Source organism: Danio rerio, chromosome 12 (assembly GCF_049306965.1).
Source record: "Danio rerio strain Tuebingen ecotype United States chromosome 12, GRCz12tu, whole genome shotgun sequence".
Classification (NCBI taxonomy): Eukaryota; Metazoa; Chordata; class Actinopteri; order Cypriniformes; family Danionidae; genus Danio; species Danio rerio.
In genome coordinates this window covers 51,247,377-51,270,687 of record NC_133187.1, presented here as the reverse complement: position 1 = coordinate 51,270,687, position 23,311 = coordinate 51,247,377, and the positions used below count along the sequence as shown (strand labels likewise).

At 41.9% G+C, this 23,311-nt stretch overlaps 1 protein-coding gene across 4 annotated transcripts in view; it reads right to left on the bottom strand.

Moving 5' to 3' along the window:
* Nucleotides 1-23,311, bottom strand: part of dlg5b.1 (discs, large homolog 5b (Drosophila), tandem duplicate 1) — a 46,803-nt gene that overhangs the window by 9,399 nt on the left and 14,093 nt on the right. The window contains exons 8-29 of one of the 4 annotated variants that reach the window (XM_021480449.3): nucleotides 22,229-22,459; nucleotides 20,629-20,813; nucleotides 20,107-20,232; nucleotides 19,888-20,020; nucleotides 18,618-18,745; nucleotides 18,169-18,347; nucleotides 17,567-17,670; nucleotides 15,801-15,893; nucleotides 13,806-14,561; nucleotides 12,032-12,134; nucleotides 11,644-11,779; nucleotides 11,268-11,389; nucleotides 9,865-9,945; nucleotides 9,633-9,792; nucleotides 8,857-8,934; nucleotides 8,263-8,425; nucleotides 5,751-5,884; nucleotides 5,421-5,564; nucleotides 3,913-4,063; nucleotides 3,690-3,838; nucleotides 1,743-1,913; nucleotides 921-1,117 (exon numbers count right to left, since the gene is read on the bottom strand). In XM_021480449.3, coding sequence (XP_021336124.1) covers nucleotides 921-1,117; nucleotides 1,743-1,913; nucleotides 3,690-3,838; nucleotides 3,913-4,063; nucleotides 5,421-5,564; nucleotides 5,751-5,884; nucleotides 8,263-8,425; nucleotides 8,857-8,934; nucleotides 9,633-9,792; nucleotides 9,865-9,945; nucleotides 11,268-11,389; nucleotides 11,644-11,779; nucleotides 12,032-12,134; nucleotides 13,806-14,561; nucleotides 15,801-15,893; nucleotides 17,567-17,670; nucleotides 18,169-18,347; nucleotides 18,618-18,745; nucleotides 19,888-20,020; nucleotides 20,107-20,232; nucleotides 20,629-20,813; nucleotides 22,229-22,459 — 3,724 coding nt within the window. The remainder of the gene's footprint in view (nucleotides 1-920; nucleotides 1,118-1,742; nucleotides 1,914-3,689; nucleotides 3,839-3,912; nucleotides 4,064-5,420; nucleotides 5,565-5,750; nucleotides 5,885-8,262; nucleotides 8,426-8,856; nucleotides 8,935-9,632; nucleotides 9,793-9,864; nucleotides 9,946-11,267; nucleotides 11,390-11,643; nucleotides 11,780-12,031; nucleotides 12,135-13,805; nucleotides 14,562-15,800; nucleotides 15,894-17,566; nucleotides 17,671-18,168; nucleotides 18,348-18,617; nucleotides 18,746-19,887; nucleotides 20,021-20,106; nucleotides 20,233-20,628; nucleotides 20,814-22,228; nucleotides 22,460-23,311) is intronic. The other 3 variants (XM_009307002.5, XM_021480450.3, XM_021480451.3) reach the window with 3 other exon arrangements.

Genomic DNA, 23,311 nt, shown 5'->3' with positions numbered 1-23,311 from the left:
TACACACATACACACATGAATACTCCAAACGAATTAATGTGTGTGGACATCTGTATGTATGTATATACATGTGTGTCTGTGTACATATGTCTGTATGTGTGTGAATGTATGTGTGTTTATGGGTATATATGTGTGTGTGTGTGTGTGCATATGTGTGGGTATGAGTGTCTGTATGTGTTTGTGGACAAGTATGTTTTCCTGTGTGTGCATCTGTATGTGTGTGTGTGTGTGTGTGTGTGTGTGTGTATATGTGCATGTCTGTACTTGTGTCTTTATGGGCATAAAAGTGTGTGTGTGTCTGTATGTCTATGTATTTGTGTGTTTTAATGTGTGTGTGTGTGTGTGTGTGTGTGCGCATCTGTATGTGTGTGTGTGTATATATGTGTTTATATTTTTGTATATATGTGTTTATATATTTGTATATATGTGTTTATATGTATGTGTATATATGTTTGTGTGTATATATGTCTGTATGTGTGTGTATGTATGTGTCTCTATGGGTATTTGTGTGTTTGTATATGTATACGTGTGGAAATGCGTGTCTGTATAAATGTGTGTGTCTGTGTGTTCTTGTGTGTGTGTGTATATATATATATATGCATGTCTGTATGTGTATGTCTTTATAGGTATACAAGTGTGCGCGTGTCTATATAAGTGTGTGCGCATCTGTATGCATGTCTGTATGTGTATATGTGTGAGTCCATCTGTGTTTGTGTGTGTCCATATGTGTGTACGTATATGTGTGTTTCTTTATGGGTATATAAGAGTGTGTGTGTTCGTCTGTATCTGCATGTCTGTATGTGCACATATGCGAGCATCTGTGATTGTGTGTCTATATGTGTGTGCATATGCACATGTTTGTCTTTATGTGTGTATATATATATATGTGTGTGTGTGTGTGTGTGTCAGCATCTTCTCACCCTCCAGGTAGGGCATGGAGTCAGTGCTGATGGCGTCGGCTGCAGGAGCGTCGCGTCCGTCTTTAGAGGTGCTGCGTTTGTGTTTGAGTTTCCGCCGGAAGAAAGATCGACGCGCCGCGGCTGACAGTGTCTTCCCAGAGCCGCTCTCGTCTTTACCGTCCGTCACACTGTAGCGCCGCTGGGAATCCTGATCCATCCTATAAACACACACAGATAGCAGATACTAACACACTTTACACCACTGCACGCTGGAGAAGAGGTGGTATGGAGGAGCCTAATTGTGGAGTTTTGGTGACTGTTGCTTTAAATGCAAATGAGATTGTGCTCTTTTCAGAAGAGGGGGCGGAGCTACAGACAGCTTTGTGTTGTCAGTGCTGGTCAGGTGTGCGTGTGTGCTTCAGTGTGAGTGTGTGCTTGATGCTTCTGTCAGTCTACGGAGACCCCTTCATTTGTGCTTCATCTAGAACTCCACATCTATAATGCTCTTAGTCTATGCTGACATCATCTTCAGCAGCTCAAACACTCTAATGGCTAATGGACAGACGGCTGCTTCTCACTCAGGCCTGCTGGACATGCTAATGAGATGGAGACGAGTGGGCGGGGCTTTCCCCCTCTGATGACACGTACCAAGAGAGAATGCCAATCACAGTGATTCTGCATCAAGTCTGATACAACAAACACAGTTCACTACTGTTGAGCATCAGAGGCTGCTGGAGACACACACACTGCTGACACACTACTGGGCCTATAACCCCTTATAAAGGTGATTTTAATGTTTAATAGTGAAACAGAAGCAGGATTGATGCCATGAGTCTCACATACATGCACTTGCTGGGCACGTGTCCACGCATCAGCTTCTGTGCGTTTTCGTCCAGTTGCCATGCCAACCAGTAGCCGAAATTCCCTCTGGGCAGCGTGTCGTCCACATAGAGGATATCATCCTTCTTGAAACTCAATTCCTGCTCTGAATCTCCAACATGGTCAAACAGCGCCCTGAAAAACAGCAGAGCAGACATCAGCTATATAGCATTGTCATTCAGTTTCTTTTCAGCTCAGTACCACAGTGGAATGAACCGCCAACTATTCCAGCATGTGTTTTACACAGCGGATGCCCTTCCAGCTGCAACCCAGTACTGGGAAACATCCATACACACATTCACAAACACACTCATACACTACAGCCAGTGTAGTTGATCAGTTCCCCTATAGTGCATGTGTTTGGACTGTGGGGGAAACCGGAGCACCCGGAGGAAACACACGCCAACACGGGGAGAACATGCAAACTCCACGGTCATCTTCTTTTATTGAACATTTTAGATTTTAAACTACACACAACACAGCCTGAGATCCACAAAACAGAAAGGTAAAATATAATAAAACAGTTTAAGGCTAAATTATAAGCTCTCTATAAGACTGAAATAGTAATTATTTTTCAAATATTTCCATTTTTCACAGTATTTGCTATAATATTTAATCTTTTAACGAAAAAAAGTTGTAATTCTTTTAGTTTGTCTTGAATAAAAGCAGTTTTACATCATTTAAATCAATATTATAGCTCCTTAACGAATGATTTCTTAAGATTGGCTACAGAACAAACCTGACTTGCCTAATTAAGCCTTGAAATTGCACTTTAAGCTGAATACCAGGATCTTGAAAAATACCTAGTCCAATATTATGCACACATCATATCTGTCAAAGATATGGACGCAGTGTTCATGACATTACCCACAGGTTTCTGAAGAGCACAAATGAAGCTTCAAATGGGCGTGGTTAACCGACACCATTTTATTCGCATGTCATTGCTCCAACTGGGGGATACCAAATAAGGGCAAAGAGGCGGAGCTACAGATGCCTGCTAGCATTTTGCCCAGACAGGCTTTTTCTTAGGAAGAATACTTCATTACCTGCGACTCGCTTGTGTTCTGACCACATGTGCTCGGCTGTACACTATATCAATAAAGTGTTTATTCTTTTAAAACACTGCTGTAACACATTGAGCCACTAAACATTGTTCTTATGATGTTTTCTAGAGGAGGAAAACGCAAATGACTTAAAACACTTCAGATATAGTGTGTGTTAGTAAATGCAAGACTATTGATGAACTCCAGCAGAACACTGTATGAGAACACATCAGATGACTGATCTAGAGCCTACAGCTCATCAATCTGGCAGATTCTGGAGTGTTTTACGGCTCTAAAGAACATTATAAATGATATTAAATAAAACAAACACATGTATTGGGATGGTATATAAGTATATAACTTTACTCACATGGGAAACGGAGGCCGAGTGAATGGTTTGTGAGCACAATTAAGTGCACACAGCATGCCCTATCAGCTGATAATTGTAGGAAACAAGTCCAAAAGGCAACCGACTGTGTAAAGCCACAAACAACACAAAAATACGATAAATATGCCGAGTTCAGTGGCTAATCAGCCGGAATCAGCTGAGGTGACGAGACCTAGCTGTCACTCAAGTGGCCACGCCCTTAATTATGCAAATTTAATATATCTTAATATAAAAAGAAAAGGATGAGTTATAAAAAGTTCACCCCCTCACGGTTGACATGAAGGGTAATAATTGCTACATGAACCAAAATCATTCATTGTGCCGGGCCGTAAACACCTTTTTTCTGCTGTAAATTCGGCCATTTTAACAGTGAAATCAATAGTAATCTGCTCTAATATGGAGCTAGGACTAGCGGAATTTCCATGAATTGCTACTTCAACTACTTCCGTATTAGACACACACACACACACACACACACACCTGATGTAGAATCCGTCTCCAGGCGTGTCTTTAGCTCTCCTGAAGTGCTGCGGTCGGTTCTGCACCCTCAGCACGATGTTCTCTGCAGGCTTTAGCAGCTCCAGATAAACCTCCTCCGCCGTCTTACTCTTCATGCTCACCGAGTTACACTGCACACAGGAAATGACATCATCACAGCTCCGTCCACCGATCACAGCCGCAAGATGTGCATCCGCTGCTGTACCTCCAGGATCAGGTCTCCAGGCTGCAGGCCGTGGGCTCCTCCGTCCTCCAGATCCTCCACAAACACACCGGTCAAGTTTCCTCCGCAGATCCTCATGCCCAGATCCACCGGAGTCTTCCTCAGCAACACCTGCCTCGGCTCCGCCCGCTCCCTGACCAATCACAGAGCACATGCTGCTGCAGTCAGACCAATCAGCAAACAGGGCACCTCTGACCCCAGCGAGGCTACGTTTACTCTCACTTTAGTTCTGAGCAGTGTGACATCAGAAAAGTAAATAATTACATCATGTAAACTGTATTTAAAGACATTTTCAGACAATTTAATTAACACTGAATAAACTCTCCACATAAACATCAACACATGGACAACTGAAATGAATCCAACTCAATTAATCGAAGTCAAACAGAACTCTTTAGTTGCGCTTAAACAAATGTCACTTACATTTAAAACAACATAAGCATTACAACATGATCAAACTCCACATGTTGACATATTTCTCAAACATTTCATTGATAGTTATGCATCTACAACTGTAAATAAAAATATGTCAATAACAATAAACACTCCCAGACAGAAGTCTTGTGAAGGATCTCGGCTGTCAGAGCAGCAGATAGTATCTGGTCTTCTAGTTTCTCTACTGGATCATCTGCTGCTCTGCATCCCGATCATCACCAATACTGCAGAAGACCTAATGGAACCAGCATGGACCAAGATTCTCGCAGAAATCAGTCAAGTTTGGTGAAGGAGACATCATGGTTTGGGGTCATTCAGTATGGGGGCGTGCGAGAGATCTGCAACATCAACAGCCTGAGTTATCAAGACATCTGTGCTGCCCATTACATTACAAACCACAGGAGAGGGACAATTCTCCAGCAGGATAGCGCTCCTGCTCATACTTCAGCCTCCACATCAAAGCTCCTGAAGGTCAAGCTGCTCCAGGATTGGCCAGCCCAGTCACCAGACATCAACATTATTGAGCTGATGAAGGAGGAGGTGTTGAAGATGAACACAAAGACTCTTGATGAACTCTGTGATCCTGCTGAAGCTTTCTTCTTCATTCCAGATGACTTTATTAATCAGTGATGTGAGTCATGTCAGAGATGTATGGATGCAGTCCTCCAAGCTCATGATGGAGTCAGACACAATCTTCATTCTGTCTCCACTGCAGCAGGACTTTATATTCTATACTGGACATTATTTCTGTTCAGTGATGACACTTTAGTCTGAGCAGAGTCAGAGCGCACTGTCCTCATCAAATCAGTCAACATCAAGACATGATCAGATTTATTGAGCTCAAATCAGCAAAATCTAGAGGCCTTCACCTTTCATAGAGACACTTCTGACACCAGATCAGCAGCTAGACTTTTTGTCAGGTAGAGTATAAACAAACACACACATCATTCTGCTTCTCTGAGTCTGTACCTTATATTGCCATGACGTTATTCAGGAGGTGAGTTCTGAAGCGCCAGTATGAATAAAGATCATGAAGAGGTGCAGAGCTTATATACCTGTGAGGGCTGGATGTGGGTGTGGCCTGTTTGGAGGGCGGAGTCATGGTGCCCTCGTCCTGTTCACTGAGTGTGTCTATGTTGGAGTGTGTGTCCGGTGTACCGGGTGTAGAATGAGAGCTTAAAGACGACTCCATCCGCGAGCTGAAAACACACATATTCAGCATTAATAAGAGAGTGATGATGATAAGCCTGACATCTGAATTGTGACATCATAACTCAACAGTGAAAGTGCACTGCTATAGAGAAACAAAACCTTCCAATATCATCATCTCTTAGCATCACGTACTAATTTAATTTAAACTTTATGAGCTCAGGAGTGGGGTGTACCTGGAGCGCGAGTGGTTGCCCAGCTGCTGCATGTGTGTGTTGTACTGGGCCAGTATGGTGATGGTGTCACACTGCTGACCAATGATGAGCCTCGCCAGCTGCTCCGTGGCATTCCTGAGATTAACACCATTAAACTGCACACACACACACACACACACACACACACACACACACACAATACATTTATTAGGATTATTGTGGAGAGAGGGCGTGGTCAGCTGAGAGCAGGTGGAAGGGATGTGGTCAGCTATGAACAGAGGGCGGAGAGTGGGTGTGTTCTGCTGTGAGCAAGAAGCGAGAGTGGGCGTGGCCTGCTGTGAGCAAGGAGGGAGAGTGAACGTGGTCTGATGTGAGCAAGAGGGATAAGGGGTGTGGTCAACTGTAAGAGGTGGGGGTGTGGTCAACTGTAAGAGGTGGGGGTGTGGTCAACTGTAAGAGGTGGGGGTGTGGTCAACTGTAAGAGGTGGGGGTGAGGTCAACTGTAAGAGGTGGGGGTGAGGTCAACTGTAAGAGGTGGGGGTGAGGTCAACTGTAAGAGGTGGGGGTGAGGTCAACTGTAAGAAGTGGGGGTGAGGTCAACTGTAAGAAGTGGGGGTGAGGTCAACTGTAAGAGGTGGGGGTGAGGTCAACTGTAAGAAGTGGGGGTGTGGTCAACTGTAAGAAGTGGGGGTGTGGTCAACTGTAAGAAGTGGGGGTGTGGTCAACTGTAAGAAGTGGGGGTGTGGTCAACTGTAAGAAGTGGGGGTGAGGTCAACTGTAAGAAGTGGGGGTGAGGTCAACTGTAAGAAGTGGGGGTGTGGTCAACTGTAAGAAGTGGGGGTGTGGTCAACTGTAAGAAGTGGGGGTGTGGTCAACTGTAAGAAGTGGGGGTGTGGTCAACTGTAAGAAGTGGGGGTGTGGTCAACTGTAAGAGGTGGGGGTGTGGTCAACTGTAAGAGGTGGGGGTGTGGTCAACTGTAAGAGGTGGGGGTGTGGTCAACTGTAAGAGGTGGGGGTGTGGTCAACTGTAAGAGGTGGGGGTGTGGTCAACTGTAAGAGGTGGGGGTGAGGTCAACTGTAAGAGGTGGGGGTGTGGTCAACTGTAAGAGGTGGGGGTGTGGTCAACTGTAAGAGGTGGGGGTGTGGTCAACTGTAAGAGGTGGGGGTGTGGTCAACTGTAAGAAGTGGGGGTGTGGTCAACTGTAAGAAGTGGGGGTGTGGTCAACTGTAAGAGGTGGGGGTGTGGTCAACTGTAAGAGGTGGGGGTGTGGTCAACTGTAAGAGGTGGGGGTGTGGTCAACTGTAAGAGGTGGGGGTGTGGTCAACTGTAAGAGGTGGGGGTGTGGTCAACTGTAAGAGGTGGGGGTGTGGTCAACTGTAAGAGGTGGGGGCGAGGTCAACTCTAAGAGGTGGGGGCGAGGTCAACTCTAAGAGGTGGGGGCGAGGTCAACTCTAAGAGGTGGGGGCGAGGTCAACTCTAAGAGGTGGGGGCGAGGTCAACTCTAAGAGGTGGGGGCGTGGTCAACTGTACGAGGTGGGGGCGTGGTCAACTGTACGAGGTGGGGGCGTGGTCAACTGTAAGAGGTGGGGGCGTGGTCAACTGTAAGAGGTGGGGGCGTGGTCAACTGTAAGAGGTGGGGGCGTGGTCAACTGTAAGAGGTGGGGGCGTGGTCAACTGTAAGAGGTGGGGGCATGGTCAACTGTAAGAGGTGGGGGCATGGTCAACTGTAAGAGGTGGGGGCATGGTCAACTGTAAGAGGTGGGGGCATGGTCAACTGTAAGAGGTGGGGGCATGGTCAACTGTAAGAGGTGGGGGCATGGTCAACTGTAAGAGTTGACCAACTGTAAGAGGTGGGGGCGTGGTCAACTGTAAGCGGTGGGGGCGTGGTCAACTGTAAGCGGTGGGGGCGTGGTCAACTGTAAGCAGTGGGGGCGTGGTCAACTGTAAGCAGTGGGGGCGTGGTCAACTGTAAGCAGTGGGGGCGTGGTCAACTGTAAGCAGTGGGGGCATAGGCATGGTCTGATGTGAGCAAGAAGGGAGAGTGGGCGTGGTCTGCTGTGAGCAAGAGGAAGGAGAATGGGCATGGTCTGATGAACAAGAGGAATAGTGGGGGGGGGTCAACCGTAAGCAGTGGGAGAGTGGGTGTGGCCTGCTGTAAGAAAGAGGGATAAGGGGCGTGTTATGCTGTGAGCAAGACGGATAAGGGGCGTGTTATGCTGTGAGCAAGACGGATAAGGGGCGTGGCCTGCTGTGAGCAAGACGGATAAGGGGCGTGGCCTGTTGTTAGCAAGAGGGTTAAGAGGAATGGCCTGCTGTGAGTAAGGGGGAGGAGAGTGGGCGTGGTCTGCTGTGAGCACGAGGGAGGAGAGTGAGTGTGTTGTGCTGTGAGCAAGAGAGAGAGTGGGCGTGTTCAGCTGAGCAGAGGGAGGGGAGGAGGTGTGGTCAGCTGTGAGCAGAATCTGATCGGTATCTTTAATGATCTTTAATCAATCCCTCTGTACAGCAGCTGTGTGTCAGTGTTCAGTGCCGCACCTCCAGCAGCTGGTCTCCAAACTCCAGGTGGTGCTTCTGAGCGATGCTGCCTTCTGTTACCTTGGAGACAAAAATGCCACCATTGTCCCCGCCCACTATGGAGATACCCAGAGGCTCCGCCCCTTTGGGGATGGTGACGTACCGTGGCTCCTCGATGAACGGCCTACAACACACAAACACACTGCTTTACTGCAGCGCTCAGACACACACTAGAAGAAGAGCTGGTGTACAACTGCATGATCTATTATAACATTACAGGTTCAAAGCATTATAGATATATTAAAAGAGTTCCTTTATCTAATAAAATCTGATCAATAAGATAATAAGAAAAATAATCGTTAACTAATCTGTATTTACACTAATGTAGTGATATATTGATGTTACATTATTATTGTTATGATTGCTCATTTATATGTTTGATTTAATTAGTGAAGGTTTTCAGCCAAATTATTAATAAGACTTTCTCCAGAAGACAAATATAACAGGAAATCCTGCAGAAAAAGACAACTGAATGACTAACAGCACGTGTCCATGTTGATGGCAGCTAAACAGTGGCAGTTTGCTGGTTTGTGTTTTGACTGACGGTGAACAAACCTCAGGGTTCGTAAAGACGCAAACCAAGATCTCTGAGATCGAGAGAGCTTCAGGAAAGACCTGTTACGCAAAACACATCTGGAGCAGCAAGAAGAAGAAGAACAGAGGAGAAATCAGAGCAGAGAACCACAACAGCAGCAGATCTGAGATTAATAACAGAGGAGGAGAGGAAGAAGAGGGGAAACATCTAGAGAAAAAGCCACAGGCTGAAGGACTGCACCAGATCTCTCATGTTTACATAAACCTGCACGACTTTATTTGATATGATTTGTTTTATGGATGAGCTTCAGTGAACACGTATGAAGTGAACAGTGTCTTGCTTTCATACATACAGACATGGACAAAATAAAGAGGTCATCAGTGTCTCTGAATCTTATAATGTCTCTTTCAACTTATCATTATTCATTCATCCATTTTCCTTCAGCTTAGTCCCTTTATTCATCAGTGGTCAACACAGCGGAATGAACCACCAACTATTCCAGCATACCTTTTACGCAGCGGATGCCCTTCCGGCTGCAACACCAACGTACACTCATTCACACACACTAAGTTAGTTCATCAATACCCCTATAGCGGATGTGTTCTCCGTTCCTCCACAGTTCAAAATGCATCTTAATTTTTTTAACATGAAAAAGTCACAGCATTATTGATGCGTTTTCTTTGCTTCTTCTTATAGTCAGCATAAACTCTTGCATTGTTTTATTTTCTGAATATATAAAATATCTAAACACAATAAAAGAGGACAGAACATTTTTATTATTTAATAATATTCATACCTGTCCCTTCTCCTGTCTATAGGCACTGGACTGACTGACAGCCTGCTGTGGGTGGAGCCTGATGCCTGTGATTGTCCGCTGGTGTAGGAGGCGGAGTCCATAGGAGAAAGGGGCGGGGTCACGAGACTGGGGCTGCTGCAGTCGGAGTGGGACAGAGATCCTGAACACAGATCTGACTCAGTTACTCTGTTATTGATTGTGTTTTATTTTCATCTGTTTGCTTAATCTTCACCTCTGTCAGAGCCGTGGACAGATCGAGCATATCGAGGTGTGGAGGGAATCTTGATGCGCTGCTCGCGGTACTGAGACAAACCTGCAGATATAAACGCAATCACAACTTTACAATTACTCTTAATGATGTTATTAACCGATATCAGAGAGTAAACCTGAGATCAGGGTTTGTGCAGAAATCACAATGTCAAATTTAAGACTTTAAGACCATCAAGTGTTAGATTTAAGACCTATATCACAATATCAAAAACACACAGAAACATGAAGAGAAAATGTTAAATCGCTAAATTAGTGGCAAAATAAAACTATTTAGATTGAACAGAGCTGAAGACAGGTGTTTTATAATTTTTATAATATTTAATAACATTTAATAATGTTTGATATTATTATAATTTGCAGATGATCCCTAAAATTTCGTGCGAGAATATCAAACCTAAAGCCAACTTTACAGAGCTAGAAGGTGATTGGTTTTCTAAAGTATTTCCCAGTTCACGCTCGAGGGCTCGTGCAGCTTCACGAAGCCGCTGAGGAACAGACTTCGCCATGTTTATGCTGCCAAATGTCCCAAATAGTCCTCGCTGCAGCTGTGACGACATAACCTAAAACCCGCCTTGCAGCAACGGTGGCCGTCTGTGGGCGTGGCCAGGCCAGAATGCATTTTCAATTTCAAATCGGCTTTCATTCGTCACGATGTGTTAATGAAAATGCATTATGTTTTTTCCATTTTCATTCTGCAGCAAACATTGCACATATGTCTTGGAAAATGCTAACTGAAATGAAGAAATACACTGCCATTTACATACTGCATTATCGTTCTGCGTATTACATTTCAAAATTAATTTTGCTACACACAAAAATGTAATCCTGTGTTTCCTAGACACCAGTGTAAATGCATTTAGGACAAATAACATTTAAATGATAATTTTGCTACAGTTTCTGCTTGTACTTTATTCAGTTTGTGTATTGCATTTTCAATTTAATTTTGCAACTTATGAAGCTTTAAAATGTGGATACGATTTACATCTTAAAACAGTGTTTGAAATGAGAAATGCAAACAATGTAATTTAATTTACATTTTCATTCTGCACCAAACATTGCTCATATGTCTTGGAAAATGCAAATTCAAATACAGAAATACATTGCCATTTAACATATTGCATTGCCATTTTGCGTATTACATTTTGAATTGAATTATGCTACTCATACGCTTCCATAGAATTCTAAAACTATTATTATGAAAATAATACAAGTATACATTACTGTAATAATACTATGTTGTGATTTCTGTTGGCATTTGTTAAGCCATGACACAACTAAATCCCCAAACAACAACTGCAGCAGCTGTAGTGTGAGTGCGTGTGTGAGAGAGAGTAAGAGTGTGTGTGTGTGTGTATATATACAGACCCTGTCGTGCGCTGGAGGGCAGGGAGTGTGTGTTGTGTGCTCCTGAGCCGCGAGAGTTGTCGAAGAGTTCAGCCGAACGCTTGTGGTTCAGATCCACACTCCAGCGTCCCTGATGCTGCGGACTGACACACACACACACACATATATATTCACACAAGCACACAAAATCAGTTTCACATCAGGACATAGGTATGTGTGTGTTTCATATCAGAACACAGAGGTATATAAAGTCATGTGTGTGTGACAGGTATCGGGGTGAAGCTGACTATGAGCTCACTGATGACGTTCTCATTTCTCATTCTGTGTGACTGATAAGCTGAATCTTTTCCCAGAAAGTTAAACTCATGTGTGTGTGAGAGTGTGTTTGTGTGTGTACCTGACTTGTGTGTAAGTGTGTGAGGGCACAGAAGCAGAGTTAGTGGTTTTGACGCAGTGGCTCCAGGCCGTGTACACCGGGTTCCTCATCACCGCCGTCACTGCAGGGTATGGAGACAGCGCACGAGGAGCCGTGACTACACACACACACACAAATGAAAACACACACATACAAACACAGTTAACAAAGCAAGTATTTTATACCTCATAACTACAAAAAACTGAAAATATTACAAACTTTATTGTAAATAAATCATATACACATTTGCATATTAGTTAAAATGACTGAAATTAAAATTAAAACTGAATAACTGTATATTAGAGACATTTCCTTAAGTTAAACACTGCTGCGTGTGTGTGTGTGTGTGTGTGTGTGTGGTCAGACTCACGTGAATGTCCCGCGGTGAAGGCTGAACTGTGGCGATTGGAGCGGAATGGAGAGAAGCGCACCAGATCCACCGGTTCAGGAGACTGCTCATCATGAGAGAAACTCTGAGGAGAAACACACTCACACACTGAGCAGACAGTTCACGCACGCCTTCCACTAGAGCTGCCAAAAGATGCATCTAACCAGAAGTGTACAGAAGAACATACAAAGACATTCAACTATATGTTGCTGAGTGTGTTTTTCTTGGCTGATTTAGGGCTGTGGAGGGTAAATTTGACATTATATTGATTATTGATTGATTCATCGAAACAAATCATTGATCATATCGTGTATTGGGTGTCTGCAACCACTTGCCTAATTACCATAGTGAAGCCTCTAAATGTCTCTTTAAATACTAGTATCTTGAAGACTAAAGCAATGATTAGAAATTAGTTATTGCAACAAATACGTTTACAAATGTTAAACTATACATATAAAAATAATGTTAAGCCGTAGTTGGGAAATGTTTGAAAAATGTATGTATGAATGAATGAATGAATAAATGTACAAACAAATGCATGAATAAATAAATAAATTTGTGCTGAATGAATCAATGAATGAACAAAAATCCATGAATAAATTGATGTGTGAATGAAGGCATGAATGAATGAATTAATGCTGAATGAGTAAATGAATGAATGAACAAATAAATGTATGAATGAATTAATGTGTGAATGAATGATTGAATAAATATGTGCTGAATAAAGAAATGTATGAACAAACAAATAAATGCAAGAGTAAACATATTAGTGTTGAATGAAATATATAAATGCAAATAAATAAAACAAATAAATGCATGAATGAATGCATGGATAAATAAGTATGTATATGAATGAACGCATGAATGATTAAATGAGTGAATGAAGGCATGAATAAATAAATTAGTGCTGAATCAATAAATGCATGAATGAACAAATAAATGTATGAATGAATTAATAAATGAATGAATGTATGAATAAGACAGTTTGTGCTGAATAAATGAATGCATGAATGAATACATAAATGAACGAATAATGCATGAATGAATTAATGTGTGATTTAATATATTGCAGAATGAGTGAACACATGAGAGAACGAATAAATGCATGAATGAATGTGTGAATGATTGCAGGAATTAATATATTAGTGCTGAATTAATGAATGCATGAATGAATGAATAAATGCATGAATGAATTAATGTGTGAGTGAATGCATGAATAAATAAATTATTGCTGAATGAACGAATGCATGAACCAATGAATACATGCACCATTCAATAAATGCATGAATGAATTAATGTGAATGATTGCAGGAATTTATATATTAGTGCTGAACTAATGAATGCATGAACGAACGAATAAATACATGAATTTATTAATGTGTGAATGAATGAACTAATTAATTATTTATTAAAATAGCGCTGAATGAATGAATGCATGAACCAACGAATAAATGCATGAATAAACTTGTGCTGAATGAATGAACACATGAATGTTTAAATGCATGAATGACTGAATACATGAATAAATGAATGCATGCATGAAAGAATGAATGCACAAACTAGTAAATGGATGAATAAATGCTTGTACGAATGAATAAATGAATGCATTAATGAATGAGTGCTACATGAATGCATGCATGAATTAATGAATGAATGTATGAATGAATGAGTGCTAAATGAATGCATGCATGAATGAATGAATTAATGTATGAATGCATATATGAATGCACAGTGTTTAACATCAGTGTGTGTATACCTGTGTGTAGGGCATCTTGAGTGGCGTGAGGTTGCGGCGCGGTGCGGGTGCAGATTTGGGTCTTCCTCTCTGCAGCTCTATCGGGTCAGTGTTGTTCACACACCCGTCCTGCAACACACACGCATCCGCATCAGCGCTGCTCGACTCCTGCACCGGCGTGGCTGGCGGAGAGCCTGCGGTGACGGTGGAGTCTGACGCCGAGCTGCCCTGTGTCTTGTGCTTAAACTTGAAGGAGTCGCTGCGTTTGGGCGGATCGGGCGGCGCTGGTGTATCCGTCCAGGAGCCCTGCGGAGAGTGTGTGTGCGTGTGCTTCACGTACTCCAGCGTCTCGGGACGTTTGAACACATCAGCATCGAATATTGACTTGCGCTTTTTTGGCGTCTTGAAAATCGATAGGGGAGGGATGCTGTCGGCAGTCGCCATGGCAACAGGGATGCTGTCCGATGTGTTCATGGCGACCGGGATGATTTTGGGCCAGGTGCCGCCGGTGGGTCTCTGGCGCTGCTGTGTGTTGTCTGCTGGTGATGCCGGATGGAAGGTGAGCGGGCGTTTGGGGTGCAGGCAGATCTGGTGGTACGGCTCCGGGCGGTACACGTGCTCCGGGCTGTACGTCTCTTTACGGATGCTAATGCTGCTGCTGGTGCTGATGCTGCTGGGCTTTCTGCTGGGCCGCGGGGGCGGATCTGTGTTCGAGTTTCTCTCACCGTCACGCTGGATCTCGGAGATGCTCTGAACAGAAACACTCTGTGGGAAAAACTGCACAGAGGAAGAGTGAGAGGGGTATGGTCACACTGCAGACACATACAGGGAGAGCTGTGACAGCAAAAAAGTGATGAAAAATATAAAAATTCACAAAAAAAGGGGGCAGCACTGTGGCTCAGCGGTTAGCACTGTGGCCTTACAGCAAGAAGGTTGGGTGAGTTGGTGTTTCTGTGTGGAGTTTGCATGTTCTCCTGGTGTTGGCGTGGGTTTCCTTCGGGTGCTCCCGTTTCCCCCACAGTCCAAACACATGCGCTATAGAGGAACTGATCAACTACACTGGACAATGTATGAGTGTGTGTGTGTGTGTGTTAATGAGTGTGTTTGGGTGTTTCCCAGTACTGGGGTGTTGCTGGAAGGGCATTCACTGTGTAAAACATATGCTGGATAAGTTGGCGGTTCATTCGGCTTTGGTGACCCCTGATATAGGGGACTAAGCTGAAGAAAAATGAATGAATGAATGACCAAAAAAAGAATTGCAACTTTAAAAAAAAAATTGTGACATTAAAAGTGAGAATTTTGACATGATTTAGGGTATAAAAATGTGAGAATTGCTAAAAATGTGAGAATATTGACATGAAAAAAGTGAAAATTGTGATATATAAAAATGAGAATTATGACAAAAAGCAATAATTGTGGCATGAAAATAATAATTTTATTAAAAAAGTGAGAATTGCAAAATGAAAAAAGTGAGAATAGACAAAGAGAAAAAGTGAAAAATGACCAAAAAATGCAAGTATTGTCCAAAAAAAAAAAGAATTGCGACATGAATAAAAAAGTGAGATCTGACAAAAAAGTTCAAATTGTGACACTTTAACTGTGATTAAAAAAAGAAGAACTGACGAAAGAGCAAGAATTGTGACAAAAAAGTAAGAATTGTATCATGAAAAATAATTTTGATAAAAAGTGAACTTGACAAAAAGCTGAGAATTGCAGCATGAAAAAAAATAAGTTCACAAAAAATGAGATTTGTGATATAAAAAGTGAGAGTTCATAAAAAAGCAAGAATGACCTCATAAAAAAGTGAGAATTGTGACAACCTGAATTATGACAAAAAACGTAAGATTTGTGGGATGAAAAAAGTGAGAACTGCAACAAGGTAAACAGCCATGCAAAAATAAATAAATAAATAAATGTGAGAATTCAATTCATGAAAAAAAATCAAATTCATGTCTGACAATGTGAACGTAGCCAGAATAAAAGAGAAACTGAAGGTGATTATTGAATAACGCTGACCTTCAGGAGAGAGATGGAAACAGAGTCTCTGCAGCTGCGCAGGAGATTCTCACACTCACTCAAGGGTTTATTATCCAGAGAGATCCCGTTAATCTGCCACAGAGAACATTTATCAAACTCAGAATAATCAGCACTGATCAGCTGAATCTACTGCAGGACACGTTTATTCACATCACACTGCACACTCTGGAAAACCACAGAAAATAAAACAGGCTTCTGGAATCATCCAGAGACAAAAAAGAAAGAAAAGTAATTTTTTCTTTCGATTTTAACATTATTTATTACTTTTATTGATAATTGATGTTATTTTTAGACAATGCATTATTAGTAATACTATGATGAAGACTACTACTACAGCTTCTGCAACTATTACAATGACGACGACCACTACTACAACGAGGATGACTACTACTACTATGATGACGACTACTACAACGACAACTACGAGGATGATGATGATGACTACGACGATGTTGACTACTAACTACGATGACTACGATGACAACTACTAACTACGACAATGATGACTACTACTATGATGACTACGATGATGACGACTACTAACTACAATGATGACTACTACTATGATGATGATGACTGCTTTAACAACAACTACTAGGATGACGACTACTAATACGATGAATACAACAATGACAACTACTAACTACGATGACTACGACAACTACTAACTACGACGATGACTACAACAATGACGACTACTAACTACGATGACTACAACAATGACGACTACTAACTACGATGACTACGACAACTACTAACTACGACGATGACGACTACTAACTACGATAACTACGATGACAACTACGACGATGATGACTATTACTATGATGACAACTACTTTGAAAACAACTACTAACTACGACGATGATAACTACTACTACGATGACTACGACGATGACGACTACTAACTACGATGACTAAGACAACTACTAACTACAACGATGATGACTACTAACTACGATGACAACTTCTAACTACGACGATGACTACTACTACAATGATGACGACTACTTTGATGATAACTACTAACTACGATGATGACGACGACAACTACTATTACTACAACAACGAAGATGACTACTACTACAACAACGACTATGACTGACTATGACTACTATTACTACAACGACGACCACTACTACGACGACTACTACTACTACTACAACAACAACAACAACCACTACTACGATGAAGATTTCAGTCATTTAAGTATTTAAATTTTAAACTAAATAATTGACATTATTATTGCAATAATATTGTTGTACTAAATTAAACATGATTGTTTTACACATTATATACAAATATTTAGTTCATGACAATACAAATAAGAAATTTAATATGGATATAATGTATATTTAAAAAATGTAATTTAAACTCTATTAAAAAAATTAATTTAAAGAACCTAAAAAACAGAAAAACCCGAACACAAATAAATATATGTAAAATATGAAAAAATTACTTTTACTGAAGTTCTGTAGGCCGACTGAGACATATGCAATATCCATCATAATATTATAATACCCAGAAGTTTAAGTAAGATTATCTAAAATAAATGAAACCGCATTTTACTGAGTGCGTTTTTGTGTTCATCTTGGATGGTTTAAAGATAAATATGACATTGGAATTAATTCATTCTTTTAAAAGAAGCAGAGATTACAGAGTCAGTAGAAAATCCCCACAGCGTTAAAACAATCACAGACTGCACAGAAACAAGATGGAAACACAAACGAGGAAGTTTGACTTACATTGAGGATTCGATCGCCAGGACACACCGAAGCATCTTTAGCCGCAGGACTGCCGGGAGATACAGACGATACAAACACACCACTCTCCAGACCTACACCACAGTCTGAACACACACACAGAGAAACACTGCATCAGGAGTCGTTTAATGTTAACCCCGTGTGCTGTTGGGTGGTTTTCATCCACTCTGGGCTGATTTTGAGTCTTAATTTGGCCACCGCTTTCTCATTTGGAATGATTTTGGCTGACAAATCTTATTTTGGTACATATTTTGGGAATTCAACAACACACTGTTCAGATTGACTCCTCTTTGGTGATGTTGCTGCTGTTTTTGCTCCATTGACTTCTATTATAATCACATTTATTGATTGTAAACTCATGACAGCAGATGATCATGCATTCTTGATTGTTGCTGGTTTTCCCTGTTGGGAACAAGGACAATGTGTTATTTCTTGCGACCAATAAATGTGATTATAATGAAAGTGAATGGGGCAAAAACAGCCCCTAACATAACCAAAGAGGAGTCAGTCTGATCAGTACACAAAGGTTAACATCTGTATCCCTTCTAGCAACAGCAGGATCCCTCTGTGTCCTGATCTCTGACCTTTCTGTCCGGCGAGGTTCAGATGAACAGAAGTCACAGTTTTTCCTCCGAGAGATTTTCTCCTGCGCACCAGCATGTTAATAACACCACCGCCACCGCTGAACACCGCCTTTATGACCTGCTGCCGGTCCTTATTGGCCAGATCCACATCATTGATCTTCAACAGCCAATCATTAACTCTGAGGAGACAGAAAATGCTGTGAGAAGCACACACACACACACACACACACACGACTGCTGTATATTGTAGATCAGTGTTTCTCCACCATGTTTCTGGAGGACCACCATTACTGCATGTTCTGAAGGTGTCTCAGTCTCTGCTGATGAGCTGATGATCTGAATCAGGTGGTTTTGGTTAAGGAGACATGGATATTGTGCTGAGCTGGTGGTCCTCAAAGAACATGGTTGAGAAACACTGTTGTTGGAGACACAGCACAGTGTTCACTCACCTTAACCTGCCCTCTGCAATACTTCCTTTGTCCACTTTACTCACAAATATCCCATAATCCCCGGGGAGATACGGGTCACTCACGCCCTCTGAGATATCAAAACCCAAAGCGCTCAAATCCATGTTGTCCTGTATGAAAATAACAGTGTGTGCTTGGTCAATTAAAATGATGATATAATATATAAAAATATACAAAACATAATGATGTACAATGATATGTATATGTAATGTAATGTGTATGGAGTGGAGAGACAGTGATAGAGCCAATTCTGTGGATGGGGATGATTGGGAGGCCATGATCGTAAGGGCCGATAGAGGGACTTTGGCCAGGACACCGGGGTCACACCCCTGCTCTTTACCAGAAGTGCCATGGGGTTATTAATGAGCACAAAGAGTCAGGACCTTGGTTTAACGTCTCATCTAAAAGAAGGTGCCCACTGACAGTATTCACTATCCTGGGGCATTAGGACTCATACAGACCACAGGTTGAGCGCCCCCTGCTGGCCTCTAACACCACTTAAAACAGCAACCTTTTTGACTGACCAGGCTCAGCCCTGCTTAGCTTCAGTGAATAACCTTGGGCTGCAGGGTGATATTGCTGTGGCATATTATAATTAGTTTTTAAACAATTTAATAATAATAACAGTTTTACAACATAATATTTTATATATTTTTTTTTTATTTGTATTTTTTTTTATAAACATTTATTTTAAAATCATTTTTCTTTTTTTCCTAGAGGCTTTATTATATAGATTTAATAAGTTATTTATTACTTTTATTGATAATTAATTTCATTTATTATTTATTACAAAACAAAAGTTATTTTTAGACAATGCATTATTAGTAATACTACAACGACGACTATTACTGCTACGGCTAATGCAACTACTACGATGACGACGACTACTACTACGACGAGGATGACTACTACTACTACGATGACAACTACTAGCTACGACGACTATGATGACAACAACTAACTATGACGATGATGACTACTACTACTAGATGACTATGACGACTACTACAATGACAACTACTAACTACAACAAGGTTTTAATATATAGATTTAATAGTTTAGTTTAACAGAATTTTAATTATTTCATTTTTTCTTCTTCTGTTTAATTGACTTCCATTCAATAATTTTGTGTAACAACATCAATGTAACAGTTACTTGAGGACAATATTTCTAATGTTAATTAGTATAAAATTATGTATAATTATGTAAATTGGGATGCAGCATGTGACTTTATTAACAGATCTCTCCATACCGTGCTCCTCTGGAACTCCACCGTCTCCGTCTCCCACTCCAGAGAGTCGGTATCGATGGCTGAGTCGTGGGAATTGTGCGCCATCAGCTGACGGAAGCGCGCCTCTTTCTCCAGCTGCTCGTCCATGCATTCCCTGAAACACAGAGGATTCATTTCTCCATCATTCAGACAGATTTCCTCCTCCATTCTCTGATCTCTGCACTGATCTAAGATTCTCACTTCAGCTCCTTCAGTTCCCGAACCGCATCGTTTTTCTGTTTCCGCAGGTCGTCCAGGTTTCGCAGTGCATCAGCCAGATCACTGACCGCTCGATCCCGCTCACGCCGCAGATTATCACACAACGTCCTGAAGCACACATACATACACAATTACATAGTGCACACAAAATACAAAATGCAAATGCACAAAATCCATTTATGTGCACAAAAATGATGCACAAACACAAATGAAAACTCTTAAGCTGAACCACTTATTCAAATGATTCGTTCAAAACTGCGTCTAAAATCACACTTGCACTCATACACTGATATTAACACACACATTCATTTGAGATTGCAAAACTACATTCTAACAAATTTAAAAACAAACACAAACACGGACATTTTTGCAGTCATAACTTGAATTATAGACTCATTCTGACATGAAAGTCAATGTTTTTAAGATGTGTTTGTTTGTTTTTCATATTTCATTAATGTCAGATCACACTTGGTTAAAAATATACGATTTATTATTATTATTCACCGTATGCTCTCCCTCTCAGCCACGATCTTGTCTCTCTCCTGGAAGGCCCAGTCTCTCCTGCATTTGGCCACCTCTGCCTCCTGCAGCGCCTCCTGCAGCTCCTCCTGCACCGCCTCACACTGCTTCCGCAACACCTCCAGCTCCTTACTGACCCGCTCCATGTCCAGCGCCGCACTGTCCTGCTTCTGCAGAAAGGTAAAACAAACATTATTATTAATAAGATCCTCAGGGGGTAGGTAATAACAGATGTTTTTCTATAAGAGTTTTACTATAGTGACCTTATTTTTAGGGGGGCAGTTAATACTTGGGTCACTTTGCTCACCACTGATTGGTGGAACATTGGTTTGTGATCTATAAACCTAAACATATCCTGAACATAACCGGAACATAATCAGAGCACTTCCTGGACATAACCAGAGCATAACAACATAACCTAATCATAAGCTGAACATATCCTGAACATATCCAGAGCACATCTTCAAATAACCAGAAATACCCTGAACATAACCACAACATAACCAGAATGTAACCTGAACATAACCAGAGCATATCAAGAACATGACCAGAGCATAACCTGAACATAACCTGTGCATATCCAGAACATAACCAGAGCATATCCAGAACATAACCAGAGCATAACCAGAATATATCCTGGACATAACCACAACATAACCAGAATACAACCTGAACATAACCAGAACATATCCAGAACATAACCAGAGCATAACCAGAATATATCCTGAACATAACCACAACATAACCAAAATGTAACCTGAACATAACCAGAGCATATCAAGAACATGACCAGAGCATAACCTGAACATAACCTGTGCAAATCCAGAACATAACCAGAGCATAACCTGAACATAACCAGTGCATATCCAGAACATAACCAGAGCATATCCAGAACATAACCAGAGCATAACCAGAATATATCCTGAACATAACCACAACATAACCAGAATACAACCTGAACATAACCAGAGCATATCCAGAACATAACCAGAGCATAACCAGAATATATCCTGAACATAACCACAACATAACCAGAATACAACCTGAACATAACCAGAGCATATCCAGAACATAACCAGAGGATATCCAGGACATAACCAGAGCATATCCTGAACAAAACCAGAGCATATTAAGGACATAAGCGGAGCATATCCTGAACATAACCAGAGTATAACCTGAACATATCCAGAGCACATCTTCAAATATACAGAAAACCCTGAACATAACCAGAGCATATCCAGAACATAACCAGAGCACACCTTGAACATAACCAGTGCATATCCAGAACATAACCAGAGTATATCCTGAAATATCCTGAATATAACCAGAGCATATATTGATCATAACCAGTGCATATCCAGAACATAACCAGAGCACATAACCAAAGCATATCCTGAACATGACCAGAGCATATCCATTAAATATCTTCAACACAACCTTAACATAACCAAAGCATATCTTGAACATAACCTGAACAAATCCTCTCCCTGGAATCCCTCTCTTCATGCTACCCAAAACCCAGGATTATTCCAAAATAAACTGAAACCTAACCAGCTAATCCAGCTTTGTGGTACAGGCTGTTTACCTGTCTGGCCTGGTAATACTCTCTCAGCAGCTGATCTCTCTGTATAATAGCCTCCGTTCGCTCTTTACGGGCCACGTCTCGCTCCTCTCGCACCATCTCTATGTCTTTGCAGGCCTGGCTCAGCTCTTTCTGGGTCTCGGCTTTATCCTGCACCTCATGACAGTATTTCTCTAGCAGCTCATTCTTCTCCCGGATCGCACGATCACGGTCCAGAAGAGCCGAGTTCAGCTCCTGCACACAAAACAACCAGAAAACGGTAAATCCAGGATATTACAAGACAAAAACAGGAGGCTTGATTTTTATTTAATCTGTTTTCATAATCAGTTCAGGCATTCGATTAGCAGTGCCTGACTTATTTATGCTAATGCTATATATACTCAACCGCCACTTTATTAGGTACACCTGTCCAACTGCCTGTTAACACAAATGTCTAATCAGCCAATCACATGGCAGCAGCTCACTGCATGTCGGCATGTAGACATGGTCAAGAGGATCTGCTGCAGTTCAGAGCGAGCATCAGAATGGGGAAGAAAGGGGATTTAAGAGACTTTGCACGTGGCATGGTTGTTGCTGCCAGACGGGCTGCTCTGAGTATTTCAGAAACTGCTGATCTACTGGGATTTTCACGCACAACCATCTCTAGGCTTTACAGAGAATGCTCCGACAAAGAGGAAATCTCCAGTGAGCGGCAGTTCTGTGGGCGCAAATGCCTTGTTGATGAGGCCAGAGGTCAGAGGAGAATGGCCAGACTGGTTCCAGCTGATAGAAAGGCAACAGTAACTCAAATAAGCACTCGTTACAACCGAGCTCTGCAGAAGAGCATCTCTGAACACACAACACGGCCAACCTTGAGGCGGATGGGCTACAGCAGCAGAAGAGCACACCGGGTGCCGCTCCTGTCAGCTAAGAACAGGAAACTGAGGCTACAATTCACACAGACTCACCAAAACTGGACAATAGAAGATTGGAGAAACGTTGCTGCTCTGATGAGTCTCCATTTCTGCTGACACATTCGGATGCTCGGCTCACAATTTGGCCTCAACAACATGAAAGCATGGATCATCCTGCCTTGTATCAGCGGTT